The sequence below is a fragment of the Canis lupus genome, chromosome 32, assembly GCF_048164855.1.
Source record: "Canis lupus baileyi chromosome 32, mCanLup2.hap1, whole genome shotgun sequence".
Lineage (NCBI taxonomy): Eukaryota > Metazoa > Chordata > Mammalia > Carnivora > Canidae > Canis > Canis lupus.
Window position 1 is genome coordinate 24620679 of NC_132869.1, and position 18907 is coordinate 24639585.

Consider the following 18907-nt stretch of genomic DNA (forward strand, 5'->3'; position numbering starts at 1 on the left):
TGCAGCATGGCTAAAATTGGAGGTGTCCAATTTATTTTTAATTTTTGAAAAATAACAATAGCTGAATACCTTTTTAATGTGATAAAAAATAAAAAGCTATGTTTAATGAAGAAAAGCTGGGTTAATTCCCATTATAATTGGAAACAAAACAAACATCCATCCCTATTACAGCTAAACATTATTTGATATGTGTAAGCCAATTATATTAGAAAGAAAAAAGAGTAAGAGGTACAGAAAAACCTCAATACATTGAAAACACATATATGTCTAAGAAAAACACAATAAAATCAGTAAAATAATAATAAAAGTATAAATAAATAAAACACTCAGCCACTTGGGAATTCTAAAATTCTCTCCTAAGTAATATTTGTGCCAAAGAAACAATCAAAACCAGAGGTTACCAAATCTGGAATTTATTCTGGTGAAAGTAAGCCAGAAATTTAGCTTCATTTTTCCCCATATGACTATCCAGTTGACTCAATACCATTTCCTCCAGAATCCAAAATTTCCAAACTGATTTAAAATTCTGTTTTCATGCCATACTAAATAGAGTAAGGGAGATCTCCTTCTCTACACAAGAAAAACCAGAAGCACTCTAGTTGGTGCTGTTGGCTGGATCTTCAGTAACAGCTTCTCAGACATTTGCTTCAGCAATTTCTTCCCTTCTAATTCACTTTATTAAAACAAAACAAAACGTATAAAAAAAAATCTTCAAATGTGGAATATAGAAGAGAGGCTTCTGTTTTTCTGACTGAAATCCACTGTGGCACCATACAAGCCTCCAGAGAGGCTGGTGTTTTGGGCATGGTCAGCTACATCAACCATTGCTGAGCATGTAAGTAGGATGGGATTAGATGAATGTGGCAACACGGAGGTCAGTGGTGATCTTAGTAAGAGCAGTTTTATTCCAACGATGCAGATGTCAGTTAGATTAGAGTGGGTTAAGAAATGCATTAGAGAAGCAGACATGATAGGGGGCAGGCAACTCTTTCAAGAAAGTTGATTATTTGTTCTCCTGGGTGGCTCAGTGGTTTAGTGCCTGCCTTCGGCGCAGGGCATGATCCTGGGGTCCCAGGATTGAGTCCCACCTATGTCTCTGCCTCTCTCTCTCTGTCTCTCATGAATGAATGAATGAATGAATGAATGAATGAATGAATAAATAAAATCTTTAACAAACAAACAACAAAAAAAGAAGTTGATTATTCAGGTAAACAGAGAAGTAAGTCCAGAAGTAGGTCAAGGCAGGACCTTTAAAGGATGGAATGTACCAATAGGAATGATCCAGTAGGGAAAGGGAGATTACTATTTTCTATCTCTACCACTGCTGGGAAGTTGTTGGTTCTGGCATAAGCAAGGATTCTAGGATTCAAGGATTCTAGGTACAAAGAGACATTGTCAACTTGAGGGCCACCCTGAGGAGTATGAAATAACTGCTTATTTGGAGTCTGCTCTTATGTGTAGGGAGGAAGGGTGAGGGGAAAGGCAGGAATGTGAATGAAGGGTATATAAGAAGAAAAGAATTTATTTAGTGGTAGGCCCTCATCATCTCTTGTCCAGATCAGTCTATTTAATAAATGACTGGGGAAAGAGAAATATCACATATCACATGATCTTTAAGGGAAAACACCAAAATCTGCTAAACTAGAACAAGACTATTATACAGTCTCTAAATAAGAATTAAAGTATAATAAGATAATTCCAGGTTTACAGTTGCTTTTTACTTCTTTGTTACTTATATACATGTTTTTTTTTATAAGATAAATGGTTCTAGGACCATGTCATCAAGGGGATAACTAGATTTAACTCTTTTAAAAATTTTAAAAATCTAGACAAATTCTTATATAAAATACATTTTAGAATATTATAAATGGTAACATCATTCTAACCTGAGAAAATCTGTTTGCTGTTTTATTGAAATAAAATACATACTTACTCTGAATAATATTTCTTCATTCCATTTTGGATTCAAAGTCTAAAAGACAATAAACATAGTATAACTAATTTTTTTTTATATTTTGTCATAGAAAAATAAAACAAAGTATATTTAAAACTTTTTTGAATACTGCTAAGTCTAACCTTTTTAATGGTTTTCGTTTGCATACTTGTAAAAACTCCATTCATTGGGTCATATAGCGTCACTCTCACATAAGGATCACTGTTAAAATAAAAAATAATAATAATAATTGTTGCTTATTCCCAAACTCAGATTGCTCAATTATTAGCAATTCCTACAATTATTTCCTATGCTTAAAAGGAAGGGTTCCTTAGGCAGCAGTAAGTAATTATAGTAATTTTTGCATCTTGTTAAAAAGCTAAAGTACCGTGTTAGTGAAATAGATAAAGAATTGGAAAGAAAAAAAAAAAAGAATTGGAAAGAAAAACTTTTAGTCCAACTTAATGATTTCCAACCTTTTTAGATTTTTGAAATTTTGTTCAATTTTTATTACCTTCTTTCTTTTTTGGGGTTAAGATAGTTAATTTAATGATTCTCAAGACTAGCTTTGCAAGACCTCAGGCTGTTCCAAGTTATCTCATGAGTGCAAAGACTTTTTATAAAATAAGATGGAGTGCTTTTCAGTTTAAAATAATTATGTGTTATATAACCCCTTCTACCAAGATACATGGAAAAGAAAAAAATCTTGTGATATTTAAGTTTGCAAAGCAAAAGACTCTAGACACTACTCGTCTGTGGTCAAATTTCTCCCATTTCCAAATCTCCCAAATACTCATGATTCTCTACCACCAACTCCTCCTCCCACTTCTTCATACAACCTTACCTTTAATTGAAAATGGTAATTGAAAAAAATCAAAGCCAACAGGCCACTCCTACATCCTGGTTTTCATCATAACTCACCCTTGCACCTAACCTCAGTGATTCAGGTATTGTGCCCTGTTTGAGGCCAATTCCTCCTTGTGCGAGTTCCTCCCACCTACTCTGGAACCTTGCATCATCTGTTTTCACTTCTCCCTTCTATATTTTCAGGGTTTTTTTTGACCTACATTTTTCTAATCATATAAGTACATTTTTAACCCTCCCTCCTTCCTCCAGCAGACTGAGCTAGATTGTCTTTCTTCCCATCCCAAATTTTCCAAGAAAATAATCTCCAATAATATTAATAACAATAACGACTCATACTTATATAACAATTACTCTGTGCCAGGCACCATTCTAAGAGTTTATATATATTAACTCTTGGGATCCTTATAACTACCTATGAAATAGGTATGGTTATTGTCTTTATTTTGTACAGAGAGATAGCAACTCATCACAGACTATACAGCTAGTCAGTGCAAGAGCAAGAACTGACACTCAAGCACCTGGTTCCAGAGGCCATATAGCCAATCACTTGTCCCTTTCTTTATTTCCTCGGTTCCCACTGCTCTTGAAAGCCCCAGAATTTGGTTTCTACCTCCCCCTTTGAACCACTGCTCTGAAATTGCTCTCCAAAAGTCACCAATTTTGCTTAAACAATCAACACTCTCCAGGAACTTATTTTGTTGGTCCTCTCTATATTCGATGCTACTGATGACTTACTCTTTGAAACTAATCTCATTTGCTTTCATGATGCAACCCCTTTCTGGTTGTCCTCATACTATTCTTCTTTTTTTTTTTTTTTTTTTTTTTTTTTAAGATTTTATTCATTTACTCATGAGAGACACACACACACACACACACACACACAGAGGCAGAGGGAGAAGCAGGCTCCATGCAGGGAGCCTGACGTGGGACTCGATCCCGGGTCTCCAGGGTCAGGCCCTGGGCTGAAGGCGGCGCTAAACCGCTGAGCCACCTGGGCTGCCCCTGTCCTCATACTATTCTAACTGCTCCATCTCGGTCTCTTTTTTAGTCTCCTCTCCTGCAATCTACTACTTAAATACTGAAATTCCCTAAAGTATTACCTTTGGCCTTTTGTTCTTTCAACATTTTCCCTTCACAATATCATCTATGGGTTTAATAACTATGTACTCTCAAATATAAATATTAAATGTAAATATAAATACATATCTTCAATCTTACCACCCAGCTAGACACTTTCACCTGGATAGTCCACAATGTCTGTTTCAGAGTTTTGTCACCCCCCCCTTTTTTTTTGCCTTTTTCCATGTTACTTATTCACAGTCAACTAGCTATATAAAGGGGGAAAAATGAATTGGCAGGAGTTTTGAGGGAAAATAGGGTATAGGTGGAAGGGTGGGACTTAAATAGAAAATAATCTTACACACAGCTAGACAGAAGATTTGCACATATGCTTTTTAAAAAATAGTATACTCTGAGGGTAACAGAGGAAGATAAAATCACCATGAATAAAACACACTAGCAACTTCTTATCATTGCATAACCCAAAACAGAAGTCTCAAAAAATGGTATGCATTGTCTGTCATGATTTACAGATACTCATGAAATACATATTTCCAACATGGAAAAATAAAGACTAACATTGAGTAACAGATGAATACAATGCAGAGGGAAATCATGTACATGACAACAGCTATCATCTGGTAGCAAAAATAGATTTAGGCTGATGTTAATATCAAAATTAAAGACATTCAAATAAATTATGCCAATACATTAGGAATACATTATTCCTAATATCATAAGAAAAACTACTTATTGCTCTTATTCATAACTAAAAGGTCTGAGAAGAATTTTGCCCATTTTTTAGCTGGCTGTTTTTATCATATTATTTTTGAGTTGTAAGAGGTCTTTATGTATTATGAATTAAAGGCTTCTATCAAATACATGTTTTGAAAATATCTTCTAATCTATAGCTTGCCTTTTCCTATTCTTACCTGTGTCTCTCAAACAAAAGTTTGTTTTGTTTTAAAGATTTTATTTATTTATTCATGAGTCACAGAGAGAAAGGCAGAGACATAGGCAGAGGGAGGAGCAGGCTCCCCTCAGGGAACCTGATGCAGCACTCAATTCCAGCACCCCGGGATCATGCCCTGAGCCAAAGGTAGATGTTCAACCACTGAGCCACTCAGGTGCCCCTCAAACAAAAGTATTTAATTACGATCAAGTCCATTTCAATATTTTTCTTCCTTTATGGTTCACACTCTCTAAGTCTCACTTAAGAAATCTATGTGTAACCCAGTAGAGCACAGTTTTTCTCCTATGTGTCCTTGTAGAAGTTTTAGAATTTTAGCTCTTATTCATTTTCTATATGATATGTGGTAGGAATGAGGTTTATTTTGTTCCATACAGATAACCCACTGTTCCAGTACCAAAGATTATCCTTCTCTTGAATTATCCTTATGATTATCCTTAACACTTTTTGTTGAAAAGCAACCAGCCATATATACGTGTGCATGTGTTTCAAAACTTTTTCTTCTATTCCATTGAACAATATATCTATTCTTATGCCAATGCCACTGTTTTGATTACTATAGCTGTACAGTAAGTTTTCAAATTAGGTAGCATAACTTCTCCAATTTTGTTCTTTTATGAAATTGTTTTGGTTTATCCTATGTCCTTGACCTTCTATAAAAATAATGGAGTCAATTTATTAATTTCTCCAGAAAAACATGCTAGGATTTTGATCGGGATTGTGCCAAATCTAATTAATTTGAAGAAAGATAAAACTCTAACAAAATGAATGAATCTTCTAGTTCATGAACATATTTATCCATTGATTTAGATCTTTGATTTCCCTCAGCAATGTTTTGTGGTTTTCAGTGCATAGTTCCTGCAAATCTTTTGTTAGATTTATTTCTAAGTTTGTTTGTTCTTCAGTAGGCTACATGGCCATTGTAAAGCCCAACATGGGGCTTGAACTCATGACCCTGAGATCAAGACCTGAGCTAAGATCAAGAATCAGATCCTTCCAACTGAGCCACCCAGGAGCCCCTCTGAGTTTTATTTTTATGTAAATGGATATTTTTAAAATTTATTTTCCAACTGTTCACTGATAGGACATAAAAATATAATTGATTTTGGTACACTGAATTTGTATCTTATGGCCTTGTACCCTATTAGGTCTAGCAGATATTTTTGTAGATTCTTTAAGGCTTTCCATGTACATGATCATGTTGTCTGCAAATAAAGATAGTTTCTTCCTTTTCAGTCTGCATTTCTTCAATTTTTTCTCCTTGCTACATTATACAGCTAGGACATCCAGTACAGTGTTGAATTGACTGTAAGAGCACAAAACTTTGTCTTATTCCTGAATTTAAGTAGAAAACATTCAGGCTGTCACTATTCAGGTTTAGGATATTTCCACTTCTCCCTAGTTTATTAGGAGTTTCTATCATGAATGGGTGCTGAATTTTGTCAGATGCTTTTTTGCTTTCATTGAAATGATCGTGTATTTTTCTTGTATTCTATTAATATGATGAACTACATTAGTTAATTTTTGGATGTTAAACCAATCTTACATTTTATTCCTAGCTTGCCGAGATTTTTTTTTTTTTTACCATGAACAGACGTTGGGTTTTGCCAAATGTACTTTCTACTACTGAAGAATGTATTTTTTTCTTCTGTATATATTAATATGATGAATTACATTGATAGGTTTAAAAAAAAAAAAACAGAAAATTTATTGTGTGACTAACTGTTGAAATCCTTAAGATGATCCAAATGCCCCAACAGAGTTTAGTTGTTCCTACATGGAATCCACACTTGAATCTGAAGAATATAATTTTTGGGTGCCTCATTCAACCAGTCCCAGTGGTATTTTATCTTTTAGCCTTAGCACCCCAGTTGTAGCTTCTCTTCTTCTTGGCAGGATAGCCATATTTGACTTCTGAAGGCCTTAGGGCCACAGTTGCGGCACACCGTGTATGTCTGTGATGCTTTCCAAATGATGACGTCCCCTTTGTTATCTTGTTTCTACAGTTGAGACCAAAGAGGCTGGAAGAGAAGGCACTTCTACTATAGCCTACACTGATTTACTTTTTTTTAAATGTTGCATAAACTTTATGTTCCTGGGAAAATGTCCACCTGGTCATATATTGTTATATACTGTTTGATTTAGGGCGATTCAAGTTATTTCTTCTGTGATTAATTTTGGTAATTTGTGTCTTCCAAGGATTTTCTCTATTTCATCTATGTTGTATATAATTCCTTATTGATATGAAGTTGTGCAGTGTTCCCTTTTTGTCTTTTTCAATTCCATAGGATTAATAGCAATACCTCTGCTTTCATTCCCATTATGGTAATTTGTACCTTCTCCCTTTTGTTTTTGATCAATCTAGATGGAAATTTTTTTTTTTTTTAGATGGAAGTTTAAAATTTTCATTGATCCCTTCAAAAAAGAAGCTTTTGACTGCAATGATTTTTTTCCTATCATTATGTATTTTCTATTTCACTAATTTCTGCCTTTATGTATTTTCTTCCTTCTTACTTTGGAACTAACTTGCTCTTCTTTTTCTAAATTTTTTTTAAGATTTATTTATTCATTTATTTATTCATGAGAGACACAGGGAGAGAGAGAGGGAGAGGCAGAGACACAGGTAGAGGGAGAAGCAGGCTCCATGCAGGGAGCCTGACATGGGACTCAATCTGGGGTCTCCAGGATCACACCCTGGGCTGAAGGCGGCGCTAAACCACTGAGCCACCCAGGCTGCCCTTTTTTCTAATTTCTTAAGATCAGAACTCAAATCATTCATTAGATTTTATTCCTTTTCTAAGGTAGGCATTTTAAAACTATACATTTTCCTTTAAGTATTACTCTAGCTGCATCCCACAAATTTTGATCTTGCTATATTTTCATCTACATTGTTCATTCTGTTCAAAATGTTTTCTAATTTCTCTTGTTTCTTCTTTGACCCATAAATCATTTAGAAGAATACTGTTTTATTTCTAAATATTTGGGATTTTTCTAAATATCATGTAATTATTTATAACTTAATCCCACTGTTATCAGAGAATATCCTGTATATAATTTCAATGTTTTCAAAATTCCTGAGACTTGTCCTAATATGGTCTATGTCTGTGAATGTACCACATGCATTTGAAAAGAATGTGAATTTTGCAGTTTGATTTATTGTTTTATGGCCCAACATATTACGGCTGGCAGGCTCTAGAGTAGCTCCTATTATCCCCACCTGCTAATGTCAGGTTGTGTTACCTTTTGTGTTACCTCCTCTTAAATGTAGGAAGGACCTATGTATCCTAAACAATACATTACGGCAAAAGTGACAAATGTATGACATTTTATTATATAAAGTTATAATCCATCTATTCTTAAATTCCCTCCTTTGCTAGCATTGAAAAAGCATGCTATTAGGTTGCAAGCTACCATATAAAGAAGGTCATGCAGCAAGGAGCTTAGGGTGGCTCCTGGCTGACAGCCAGCAAAACTGAAGCCCCAGTCTGGCAATCTGCAAGGAACTGAATGTTACCAACAACCACATAAGTTTGAAAGTGGATCCTTTCTCAAATAAGCCTCAGATGAGTCCACAGCCCTGGCCAATACTTTGATTGCAGTTCTAGGAGACCCTGAAGCAGACAACACTGCTAAACCGTGCAAGGATTCTGACCTACAGAAACTACGAGATAGTTTGTTCTTTTAAGCTGCTAAGTTTGTGATAATCATAGTCATGCTTAAATAAATAATACATTTATGGGCTATGCTAGTGAATGTACTATGTCCATCTGAAAAGAATGTATATGTGCAGTTGTTATAAATAGTGTTCCTTATGTTGAAGTTGCTCATAATATTGTACAAATTTACGTTTTTGTTGATTTTCTAACCTAGCTGTTTCATTGACTGCTGAGAGAGGTGTTAATGTCTCCAACTATGATTGTGGAATTTTTTTTTTTTAATTTTTATTTATTCATGATAGGCACACAGTGAGAGAGAGAGAGGCAGAGACACAGGCAGAGGGAGAAGCAGGCTCCACGCACCGGGAGCCTGACGTGGGATTCGATCCCGGATCTCCAGGATCGCGCCCTGGGCCAAAGGCAGGCGCCAAACAGCTGTGCCACCCAGGGATCCCGGAATTTTTTATTTATCTTTTTTATTTATCCTTTTAATTCTGTCTAGCTTTGCTTCATATATTTTCAAGTTCTGCTAACATATATACATTTATGATTGTTTTATAATTTACTTATGATTTATGATTGTTATGGCCTACTGGTTACTCTTTTATTGTTATGACATGTCTGCAAATACTTTCTGGTGTTGAAATCTACTTTATCAAATATTAATATATGACTTCAGTCTTTTTATGCTTACTATCTGCATGGCATATTTCTTTGGGTCTATTTTATTTCACCTTAGTTGTATCTTTATATTTTAAATTTATCTTTTATAAACAACATGTAATCAGGTCTTATTTTTCAATCCATTCTAACAATTTCTGTCTCATACTTACCTTAGTCCACCAATGTTTAATGTTATTATTGATAAGGTTGGATTTAGGTCTACCAATTTATTATTGATTTTCTATTCTTTCCCTTCCCTTTTTTTCCTTTTCTTTCTTTTTTTCTTCCTTCCTTTTTTTTTTATCATTTAGATCATTTAGTCTTCCTTTTCTGGCCTTTAATTATTTTATTTTTTCAGGAATTTCATCTAAAAATATGACTATAATTCTTTACATTGTTTTCAGTGGTTTATCTAGGTATTACAAAGTGCACCCTTAATTTTTTGTTCCACTTACATTTAATGTTGTACCTACTAACCAGGTCCATAACTGTGTTGAGGAGACAGAGCTGGTGTATTAAATTAAGAATATGCAGATTAGGATCTGCTGAGTGAGGAGGAATAAACCACCCACATGGGGTTGACAGGTAGCTTCCTCAGCATCTGAACTCCCACTTTGGGGAAGTGAAAACCCCACGGTCATTTTGACTGAAGGCATTTTACTATTCCAACACAAAGGAAGTAAAGTCACAAGATTTGTTACTTACAGACCCAAGAAACAGAAGAAAATGGGGAGAAGCAATGGGCCATACAAGGGGCAGTCCTCCGCTACCGGGTCATGAGTGAAGAAGAGAAAGAACAGGGTGACAAGCACCTATTACTTATAAAGTGGTTGGGTGGAGGTCACTAACTTTTTGTGGGCTTAACTCTAAGTAGTTATTTTAAAAAGGTGCCCTGGGAAAAGCATAGGGGTAACTTGTGGCAGGAATCCCAAGCTCAGATCCTTATCTAAATGTCCAGACTCTGCATGTGAGCAGGGTTGTCATAATGTAAAATGCATAGGCAGAAACTAAAAATAGTTGTTCTTTTTGTGAAAATAACCCACTGTCCTTTACACCATAGTTGTTATATATATTCCATCTACATATAATAAAAATCCTGCAAGTAATGTTATAAGTTGTGATTTAAACAGGCATATGTTTAAGTTATGAAAACAAAAATCTTTTTCATATTACCAAATACCATTTTCTTATTCCTTTCTGAGGATCTGAGTTTCTGTTATCTATTATTTTTTAGTTGGAAGAATTTCATTTATTTCTTCTTACAGGGCAAGTCTGCCAATGATAAAATCTCATAGTTCTCTTTTATCTGAAAATGTCATTATTTTGTCATCATCCTGAAGGACATTTTCACTGAATACAGAATTCTGGATTGACAGTTGTTATTCTATTCTTCCATTTTCTTCTGGCCTACATAGTTTATGGGGACAAGTCAGCCCTTAACTGAATTGTAGTTCTTATGTATATAATATGTTTCCTTCTCTTTCTTCTGTCGGGATTTTTCTTTATACTTGGCTTTCAACAGCTTGACTATGATGTCCTCAATGGTGGTTCTTAGTGTTATTCTGCTTGGGATTTTTGGATACTATATATTTGTGTCTTTTGTCAATTTTTTTTAATTGGCCATTATTTCTTTTAAAAATGTTTTCCTGGGGCACCTGGGTGGCTCAGGGGTTGAGCGTCTGCCTTTGGCTCAGGTCGTGATCCTGGGGTCCTTGGATCGAGTCCCACATCAGGCTCCCTGAAGCAAGCCTGCTTCTCCCTCTGCCTGCTGCCTCTCTGTGTGTCTCTCATGAATAAATAAATAAAATCTTTTAAGAAAATGTTTTCCTTATTCTTTCTCTATTTCTAGGACTCTAACTTCATGTATGTTAGACTGTCTAATATTATCTAACGAGTCCCTGAGTCACTGTTCATTTTTAAAAACTTTTTCTATCTTTGTCTATCTCTTCAGTAGGCTCCACACTTAGTGTGGAATCCAAGACAGGGCTTGAACTCCTCACCCTGAGATTGAGACCTGAGCTGAGATCAAGAGTTGGACACAACCAACTAAGCCACCCATGGGCCCTGTATCTCTTGTTTGCTAATTAGGAAATAATTCCTATTGACCTAATTTTAAGTTCAATTAAGTTTTCCTCTTCATCTGAATTCTATTAATTCCACTCAATTTTTAATTTCAAATATTGTATTTTTCAGTTCTAGAATTTTCATTTTTTATGGTTTCTATCTCATTCTTGAGGTTTCTAATCCTTAGTGGTACAATATGTGTCAAGTATTAAACATGTTTTTGAGCATATATTCCTTTTTCTATTGAGAATGTGTTCCATCTTCCTGATTCCTCATAGATCAATTAATTTTGGAGTATATCCTGGACATTATTAGTGTTAAATTGTAGAGACTATAGGTTAATTATCTTATTTGGACAAGAACCATAACCACGTTTCTTAGGCAGCAACTCATATCTCTATTCAGATCTTTTTTCTTTAGCTAAGCTGTTTTGAATCTGCTATCACATGTGTTATTCAGGGTCAGCAAATATCCAGAGACAAAGTTTGGGAATATACTCTCTGGGTCTATTCCTTCCAGAATTCCCACCATTGCCATGTGGTAGTTCAGATACTGAGAAATCTACTGGAAATGTAATCATTCCACTTTGCACAATAATTTACCAAAAATATTATTATTCAATTATTCATCTATTTAGAAAATATTGTCAACCAGCACAGTTTAAAATTACAACCCTGGGGAGCCTGGGTGGCTCAGTAGGTTAAATGTTTGCCTTCAGCTCAGGTCATGATCCCAGGATCCTGAGATCAAGCCCGAGTCAGACTCCCCATTCAATGAGGAGTCTGCTTCTCTCTTTGCCCCTCCCCCTGTTTGTGCTCTGTTTCTCGTTCTGCATTCTCTCTCTCTCAAATAAAATCTTTAAAAATAATAATAAAATAAAATAAAATACAACCCAACCTAATATACTTACCTAGCTCCCAAGATATCCTTTTTCGCAAGGCCTATTCCAGCTATAACTTTGACCCTCACAATTCGTGAATTTTCCTAAAATATAAAAAATTATATATTATTTTCACATACTTTATAACATGTCTAAGACACATACTTTTAAATATATACATATCAAATAAAGTAATCAGGATATTAAAATTACTTGGAAGACTCTTTTTCAATAATTAATTTGATTAAAAGCTATATAGGAGGGACCCCTGAGTGGCTCAGGTGTTGAGCTTCTGCCTTTGGCTCAGGGCATGATCCCACTGTCACAGGATCAAATCCTGCATCAGGCTCCCAGAAGGAAGCCTGCTTCTCCTTCTGCCTATGTCTCTGCCTCTCTCTCTCTCTGAGTCTCTCATGAATAAATAAAATCTTAAAAAAAAAAAAAAGCTACATAGGAGAAAATAAAAACTACATTGTTATTCCTAGATAACTTGATTATCTACAAAGAAAAGACAAAAAACCCTAGAGTTAAATTATTACATTAAGAACTTATCACTGCTTCCAAGAAAATCTATAGTCAAATTCTTAGTACTAATATCTATCATTGTTGCTATGTACACAATAACACAAAATGAAGAGTTTATAATCATTAGTAATAACTATTTAGAAAGGTAATTATTATTTTTAGGTTTTAATTTAAATTCCAGTTAGTTAACATACAGTACATTAGTTTCAGATATACAATATAGTGACTCAACTCTTATACAAAACACCCAGTGCTCACCACAAGCACAGGCCTTAATTCCCATCACCTGTTTAATCCTACCTCCCCTCTGGTAACCATTAGTTTGTTCTCTATAGTTAAGTATCTGTTTCTTGGTTTGCCTCTCTCTCTCTTTTTCACCCTGTGCTCATTCTTTTAAAAATCCCATTTAATAGATTACACATTAAATAAAAACATAGTATGTTGATACTGTAATATATCAAGTAGATATGCTTTAAATAAAACCATAGTATATTGAAACTGTAATATATCAAGTCTTAAATTTTCTGGATATCTTAATGCTATTATAATGTTTTATATAAGAATGTCTTTTGAGGGATCCCTGGGTGGCGCAGCGGTTTGGCACCTGCCTTGGGCCCAGGGCGCGATCCTGGAGACCCAGGATCGAATCCCACATCAGGCTCCCGGTGCATGGAGCCTGCTTCTCCCTCTGCCTGTGTCTCTGCCTCTCTCTCTCTCTCTGTGTGACTATCATAAATAAATAAAAATTAAAAAAAAAAAAAGAATGTCTTTTGAGATACATATTGAAATATTCAGGGATAAAGTGTGATAAAGTACAATTTACTCTTAAATCACTCAGCAAAAAAAATGTTGAATGTGAGTGTGTGTCTGTTTGTGTATGTACATAAAGGGAATAAGTAAAATGTTACCAATTTGTGGATCTAGCTGAGGGGTATATAGGTGTTCATTATACTACTATTTTAACCGTGCTGTAGATTTTAAATCATTTGAAATTAAAAGATGAGTAAGAAAATATTATAAAACAGAATGTATATTTTAAAGAATTCCCAGTAAGCAAAACTATTAGCTGCAGAGAAACAGAATTAATAAAAAATGTAAAAAACTGTTATGGGTAAAATTTTAAAAAGTTATTGAAGAACACTTAAATAAATGAAGAAATTCACTATGTTCATGGATGGAAATATTCTATATTACTGTCTGTTTTCTCCAAAGTAACCTATAAATTCAATACAATTCCAACTCCCCCTACCCAGATTTTTTTTCATGAGTATTAACAAATAATTGTAAAATTCATAGCGGGGCAGCCCAGGTGGCTCAGCAGTTTAGTGCCACTTTCAGCCCAGGGCGTGATCCTGGAGACCCGGAATCAAGTCCCACGTCAGGCTCCCTGCATGGAGCCTGCTTCTCCCTCTGCCTATGTCTCTGCCTCTCTCTCTCTCTCTCTGTCTCTCATGAATAAATAAAATGTTTAAAAAAATTCATAGGGAAGAGTAAAAATCAGTACAGAAGTAAATAATAACATTCAATCACTATCTTATACTATATACAAAAACAAATTCCAGATACTTTAAGCCTTATAAACAAAAAAGAAAGCTTCAAAAATTTCCCAAGAAATTTTAGAATATTTCCATGACACTGAGGTAGGAAAGGACAAACCCTAATGGGAAAAGTGGCTAGATTTGACATTAGAATTATATATCTCTTATACGAGAAGAGATGCCATGAACAAAATGAGAAGTCAAGGAGATAGACAAGGCGCAAGTATCTAAAATGTGTGCCATTGACAAATTATGATTATCCAGAACATATTTTAAAAAAAAAACCTCCTAAAACCAATAAGTGAAATATAAACCCAATACAAGAAATCATAGAGAATGGACAGTAAACATATGAAAAGATCTTCAATCTCACCAGTAATCAGGGAGAACTCTAATATGCTGTTGGTGAAATTATAAATTGAAGAATCATTTTGAAGACACTTTTGGAAAATCTACTAAAGCTCTAAATCAATAATCCAAAAATTCCACTTTTAGGTCTATTCCCTAGATACACTCTCACTCATGTACTCAAGGACATAAGCACAGCAGTATTCACAGGAGCATTTACAAGATCAACAAATATGAAATAGATGTTGCCCAACAGATAGCAACATAATGGGTTCTATTATACAATCATTCCATCAGCAAGTAGTCATATTCCCTTGTGAGCAGAGGCCTGAAAAGGAGAAAATATATATATCATGGAGTATTTATTTCAATCTCTCCTACTTCTAAATGCCCTACTTCTAAATGCTCCACCCTCATTCCTGGAGGTTTCACTGAATAAATATGATAATGGAAATATTCTATTAGCTCCAAAGCTCAGATGACAAGTTCAGATAATACAAAAAACCTTATTAAAGATGCTCGATAAAATATGTTTCCGCTAGCCCCAAACAAAACTAAATCCATAACTGATTTTACAAGAAAGAATGGAAATACTCAGGTACAAGAATAAGTTAGAATTAAAAATTAGGAAAATACATGAATTGAAATCTCAGTTTTCTGCAGAGACTCATTCCCAAAAATGTGAAGAGATTTGCAATCACCCTTTCTTCCTGGGAAAGTCCCACTGAATAAATAGACCCATTAAAGTATTCTATTAGACTGTAGAGCCAAATTCTCATTTCCCAGTTGTCTGGGAAATGGCTGTACTTTCTTAGATAGGTACAGATCACCAACACTGAATTCTGAAAATCAGAAGTCTTTTCTGTGATGACTTAATAAATAAATACAAACTTTTTGTAGTGGTAAAGTGTAAGCAAAAGTGTTATGAGCAAATAATATTATTTGATAATTTCAACTTTTATAAACACAGACAGGTGTTTATAATTTATATATAAACCTAATTGAGGAAACAGATTACCATACCCCTCTTATTTATTTATTTATTTATTTATTTATTTATTTATTTATTTATTTATTCATGAGATACACAGAGAGAGAGAGGCAGAAAGAGGGAGAGGCAGATTCCCCAAGGGGAGCCTGATGTGGGATTTGATCCCAGGACCCTGGGACCATGCCCTGAGCCAAAGGCAGATGCTCAACCACTGAGCCACCCAGACATCCCTACCATTCCCCTCTTAAAAAGTTAATCCATATTGGTAGAACCTCTACTGAAAATATGCCCCAAAAGTCTAATGGAGAAAAATGTAACAAGCGTTAATTTTAAAAATTCCAGGGCATGACAAATTACTCACAATCATAAACACATTTAACTTTTAAACCTCCTTGCATTTCCTACCACAAATATCAGAATTAGTTATTTTGGATGTTGTGGTTAACTGATGTGAAGCTATATTGATTTAAGATTCTGTCATAAAATTAAGAAATGCCCTTTATTTTCATATTTGCATCCCTTCAGTGCATTTTATAAATTGCTAGAAAATTGCCAAAGTGGACTTTTGCAACCATATCCATAAGCAGAAATCATAATATCTCATAGTATCTTTGAAACTGAGAAACATAAATGCAACAAGAGACTAAACTCTTCAATAATTTTGGAAACAAGATATTCAAAATACTGTTAATAGACACATAGAGCTCAAATGAGGAAAAAGAAATGAAAATTAAGCATCTTCTCATTTTTCAAAATGGGAACACTATCTCCAAATAGATCACAGCTCTTCTCTAAAGCTTGAGACTTCCCCTTCCACTCCTAAGAAAGCTTTCTTGATTTATGAAAGTGAAATAGAAAAGTTGCAAATCCTATGCAAAGATATGTGGCTCTTCTCAATGATAGTGTGAAACAAAATGGTAATGTGTTACCTGTGCAGGAGGCTACAGTAATTAAAAGCGGCTTTCCAGGCCTGAGATTTCTCCACAATTCATGAAAACAGCTACTAACTGCTCCCTAATCTTCTATCAACTCCCCCAAATCCAGGAATAGGAAATGCAGAGCTTTAGATCTTTCCATCCTTTCCAAATTCTTAAAATTTTTGTTCCTCTCTTTATCCTTCTCCCACCCTTCTGTTGCCTCCCTCCCACACCTAACTCCCCCTTCACACCTCCAGGCTACCTGTGTTTACTTATCTCTGAGATTTTGCACAAGTTAGGCTCCCTCTGCCTGGAATAGTCTTCCCCATCCTCTCCCTACCCCTTCATTGTTAAAGTCCTCTATCATCTGAGCAGTCATTTAAAATGTATTATTAAGGGGCACCTGGGTGGCTCAGTCAGTTAAGGGTGAGTTAAGTGAGCTTTCAGCTCACTCAGGTCATGATCCCAGGGTCCTGGAATTGAGCCCTGTGTGGGGATCTCCGTGCAGCAGGGAACCTGCTTCTCCCTCTCCTTGCCACTCCCCCTGCTTGTGCTCTTTCTCTCCCTATCAAATAAATAAAATATTTTTTAAAATGTATTATTATCTAATGACAGAAAATAATTATCATTTTTAACAATTATCATGTTAACTGGAGTGATATCTATTCTATGATAATTATAAAAATGTATGCTGATGAAGATTGAAAGGAAATATGCAACAGTGATAACTTTTTAAAAAATGAAATAAAATAATAAGATGATAGGGCACCTGGCCGACTATATCAGATGAACACCAGACTCTCAGTTTCAGTTCAGGTCATGATCTCAGGGTCCTGAGATGGAGCCCCACGTCAAGCTCCATTCTTAGTAGGGAGTCTGCTTAAGATTCTCTCCCCTTCCCACTGCTCTCTCTCAAATAAATATATAAATACATCTTTTTAAAAAAATAATGAGATGATAAAGGCTTTTCTCAAATAAATATATAAATACATCCTTTTAAATACATAATGAGATGATAAAGGCTTTTGTTTTACTTCTTAAACTTTTTATAAATTTTAAGTTGTAGTTTAAGAAAAAAAGTCTTGTCCTTTCTTCAAAGTCCAAATGCCACCTTTTCTAAAAAGCCTCCATAGTTGAAATGAATTTTCCCCTCTCTCTGTAAAAGGCCCATTTTTATAGCACTTATCACATATGGTCTTCCATCTGAAGAGACAAATGATATGTCTTTCTCCACTATTAAAACTGTGAGATTTTGAAGCTCAAGAAACTTATCTTTTCATTATCTTTGTATTCTCTCTGTGGAACCCAGCAGAATACCTGGAACACAGCAGGTGCTGACAAATTCTTGATTAACCACAAAAGTTTCTGAAGTAGCTGAAAGTAGGAAGAATGCACTTTATCTAAAGCAAGAAACGTATGCACAAATGGTGAGCCCAGAACCCTGGCTGCCAGATCTAAACTCACCAACAGAAGATTGCAAGACTGCTCTCTGTGGAAGCTAAGTAATGAAGGGAGGGGGTACCCAAATGTTCTAAATATTTATATGTGAGAGTCCCACTGTGAAATGAAAGATTCAGATAACCTACCACGAAATACTCCAGTCAACAGTGCCCACTATATAGAAGATGTAGGTCAGCAAATGAGGGAATAAATTAGGAAAGAGGAAGACACAAGAATAAAGAAACAGTGGCTCCAACACAGAAAAGGGATCAAGAGAATTCTCACAATGATGGCAAATGGAAGCCTGCAGGTGATGACTACTCATCAGGTATAGAGTGCAAGCAGTTCAGAAGGAATGTGACATAGCAAGAGGCAGTTGCCAACAAGAATGAAGGGAATGGATAGCATTCATTATATATGTATGTAATATATGTAAATATACATATATATAACCCCTACATTGAGTAGTTTTAAAACTCTGTCAGTTTGCAAATTTGTGACAAGCATGCACGAAATGAAAGCAAGCAAAAAATGTGCAATAAATAATTATAAATATGACAAAAGGGTTCTGATGTAAATAATACTGTATTCATGTAATGCAATAATATAATCACTGCATATTTATTTTAAAAACTATTAGAGTATAAAGGATTAATTTTTGTCCTTTTTTTGCAACATGTTTTATAATTTATGGTGACCATATTTTCAAAACAAAAGACTGGACTGGCAGCTGTCTTATTTCTCTGGCATGTAAATTTGCTGGAAGCATTTTATAAAAATGTAAATGCTAGATCACCTGTATTGGAAAATACATGAAAAAAAAAAAAAGAAAATACATGAAATGAGGATGGTCCTAGTAAAAGTGGAGTGTATGACTGCTACACATTTGCTATGCATGTTCAAAATTCCTCGGGAGTGTTTGGCAGTAATAACCGTGATAAACTAGAATAATCAGAATCCTTGGATTTAAGAGAAAGCTGTGGTTTTCAAAGTGTGTTCTCCAATGGTATGAGCACCATATGGGAATTTATTAGAAACACACATTTTCAGGCCCCC

The 18907-nt window shown here is 34.9% G+C and overlaps 1 protein-coding gene across 3 annotated transcripts in view; it reads right to left on the bottom strand.

Moving 5' to 3' along the window:
• The window catches only part of NEDD4 (NEDD4 E3 ubiquitin protein ligase), a 124061-nt gene that overhangs the window by 95568 nt on the left and 9586 nt on the right, over positions 1-18907 (bottom strand). The window contains exons 2-4 of one of the 3 annotated variants that reach the window (XM_072808677.1): positions 12123-12196; positions 2077-2155; positions 1934-1972 (exon numbers count right to left, since the gene is read on the bottom strand). In XM_072808677.1, the coding sequence (XP_072664778.1) occupies positions 1934-1972; positions 2077-2155; positions 12123-12196 (192 nt within the window). The remainder of the gene's footprint in view (positions 1-1933; positions 1973-2076; positions 2156-12122; positions 12197-18907) is intronic. The other 2 variants (XM_072808678.1, XM_072808679.1) reach the window with 2 other exon arrangements.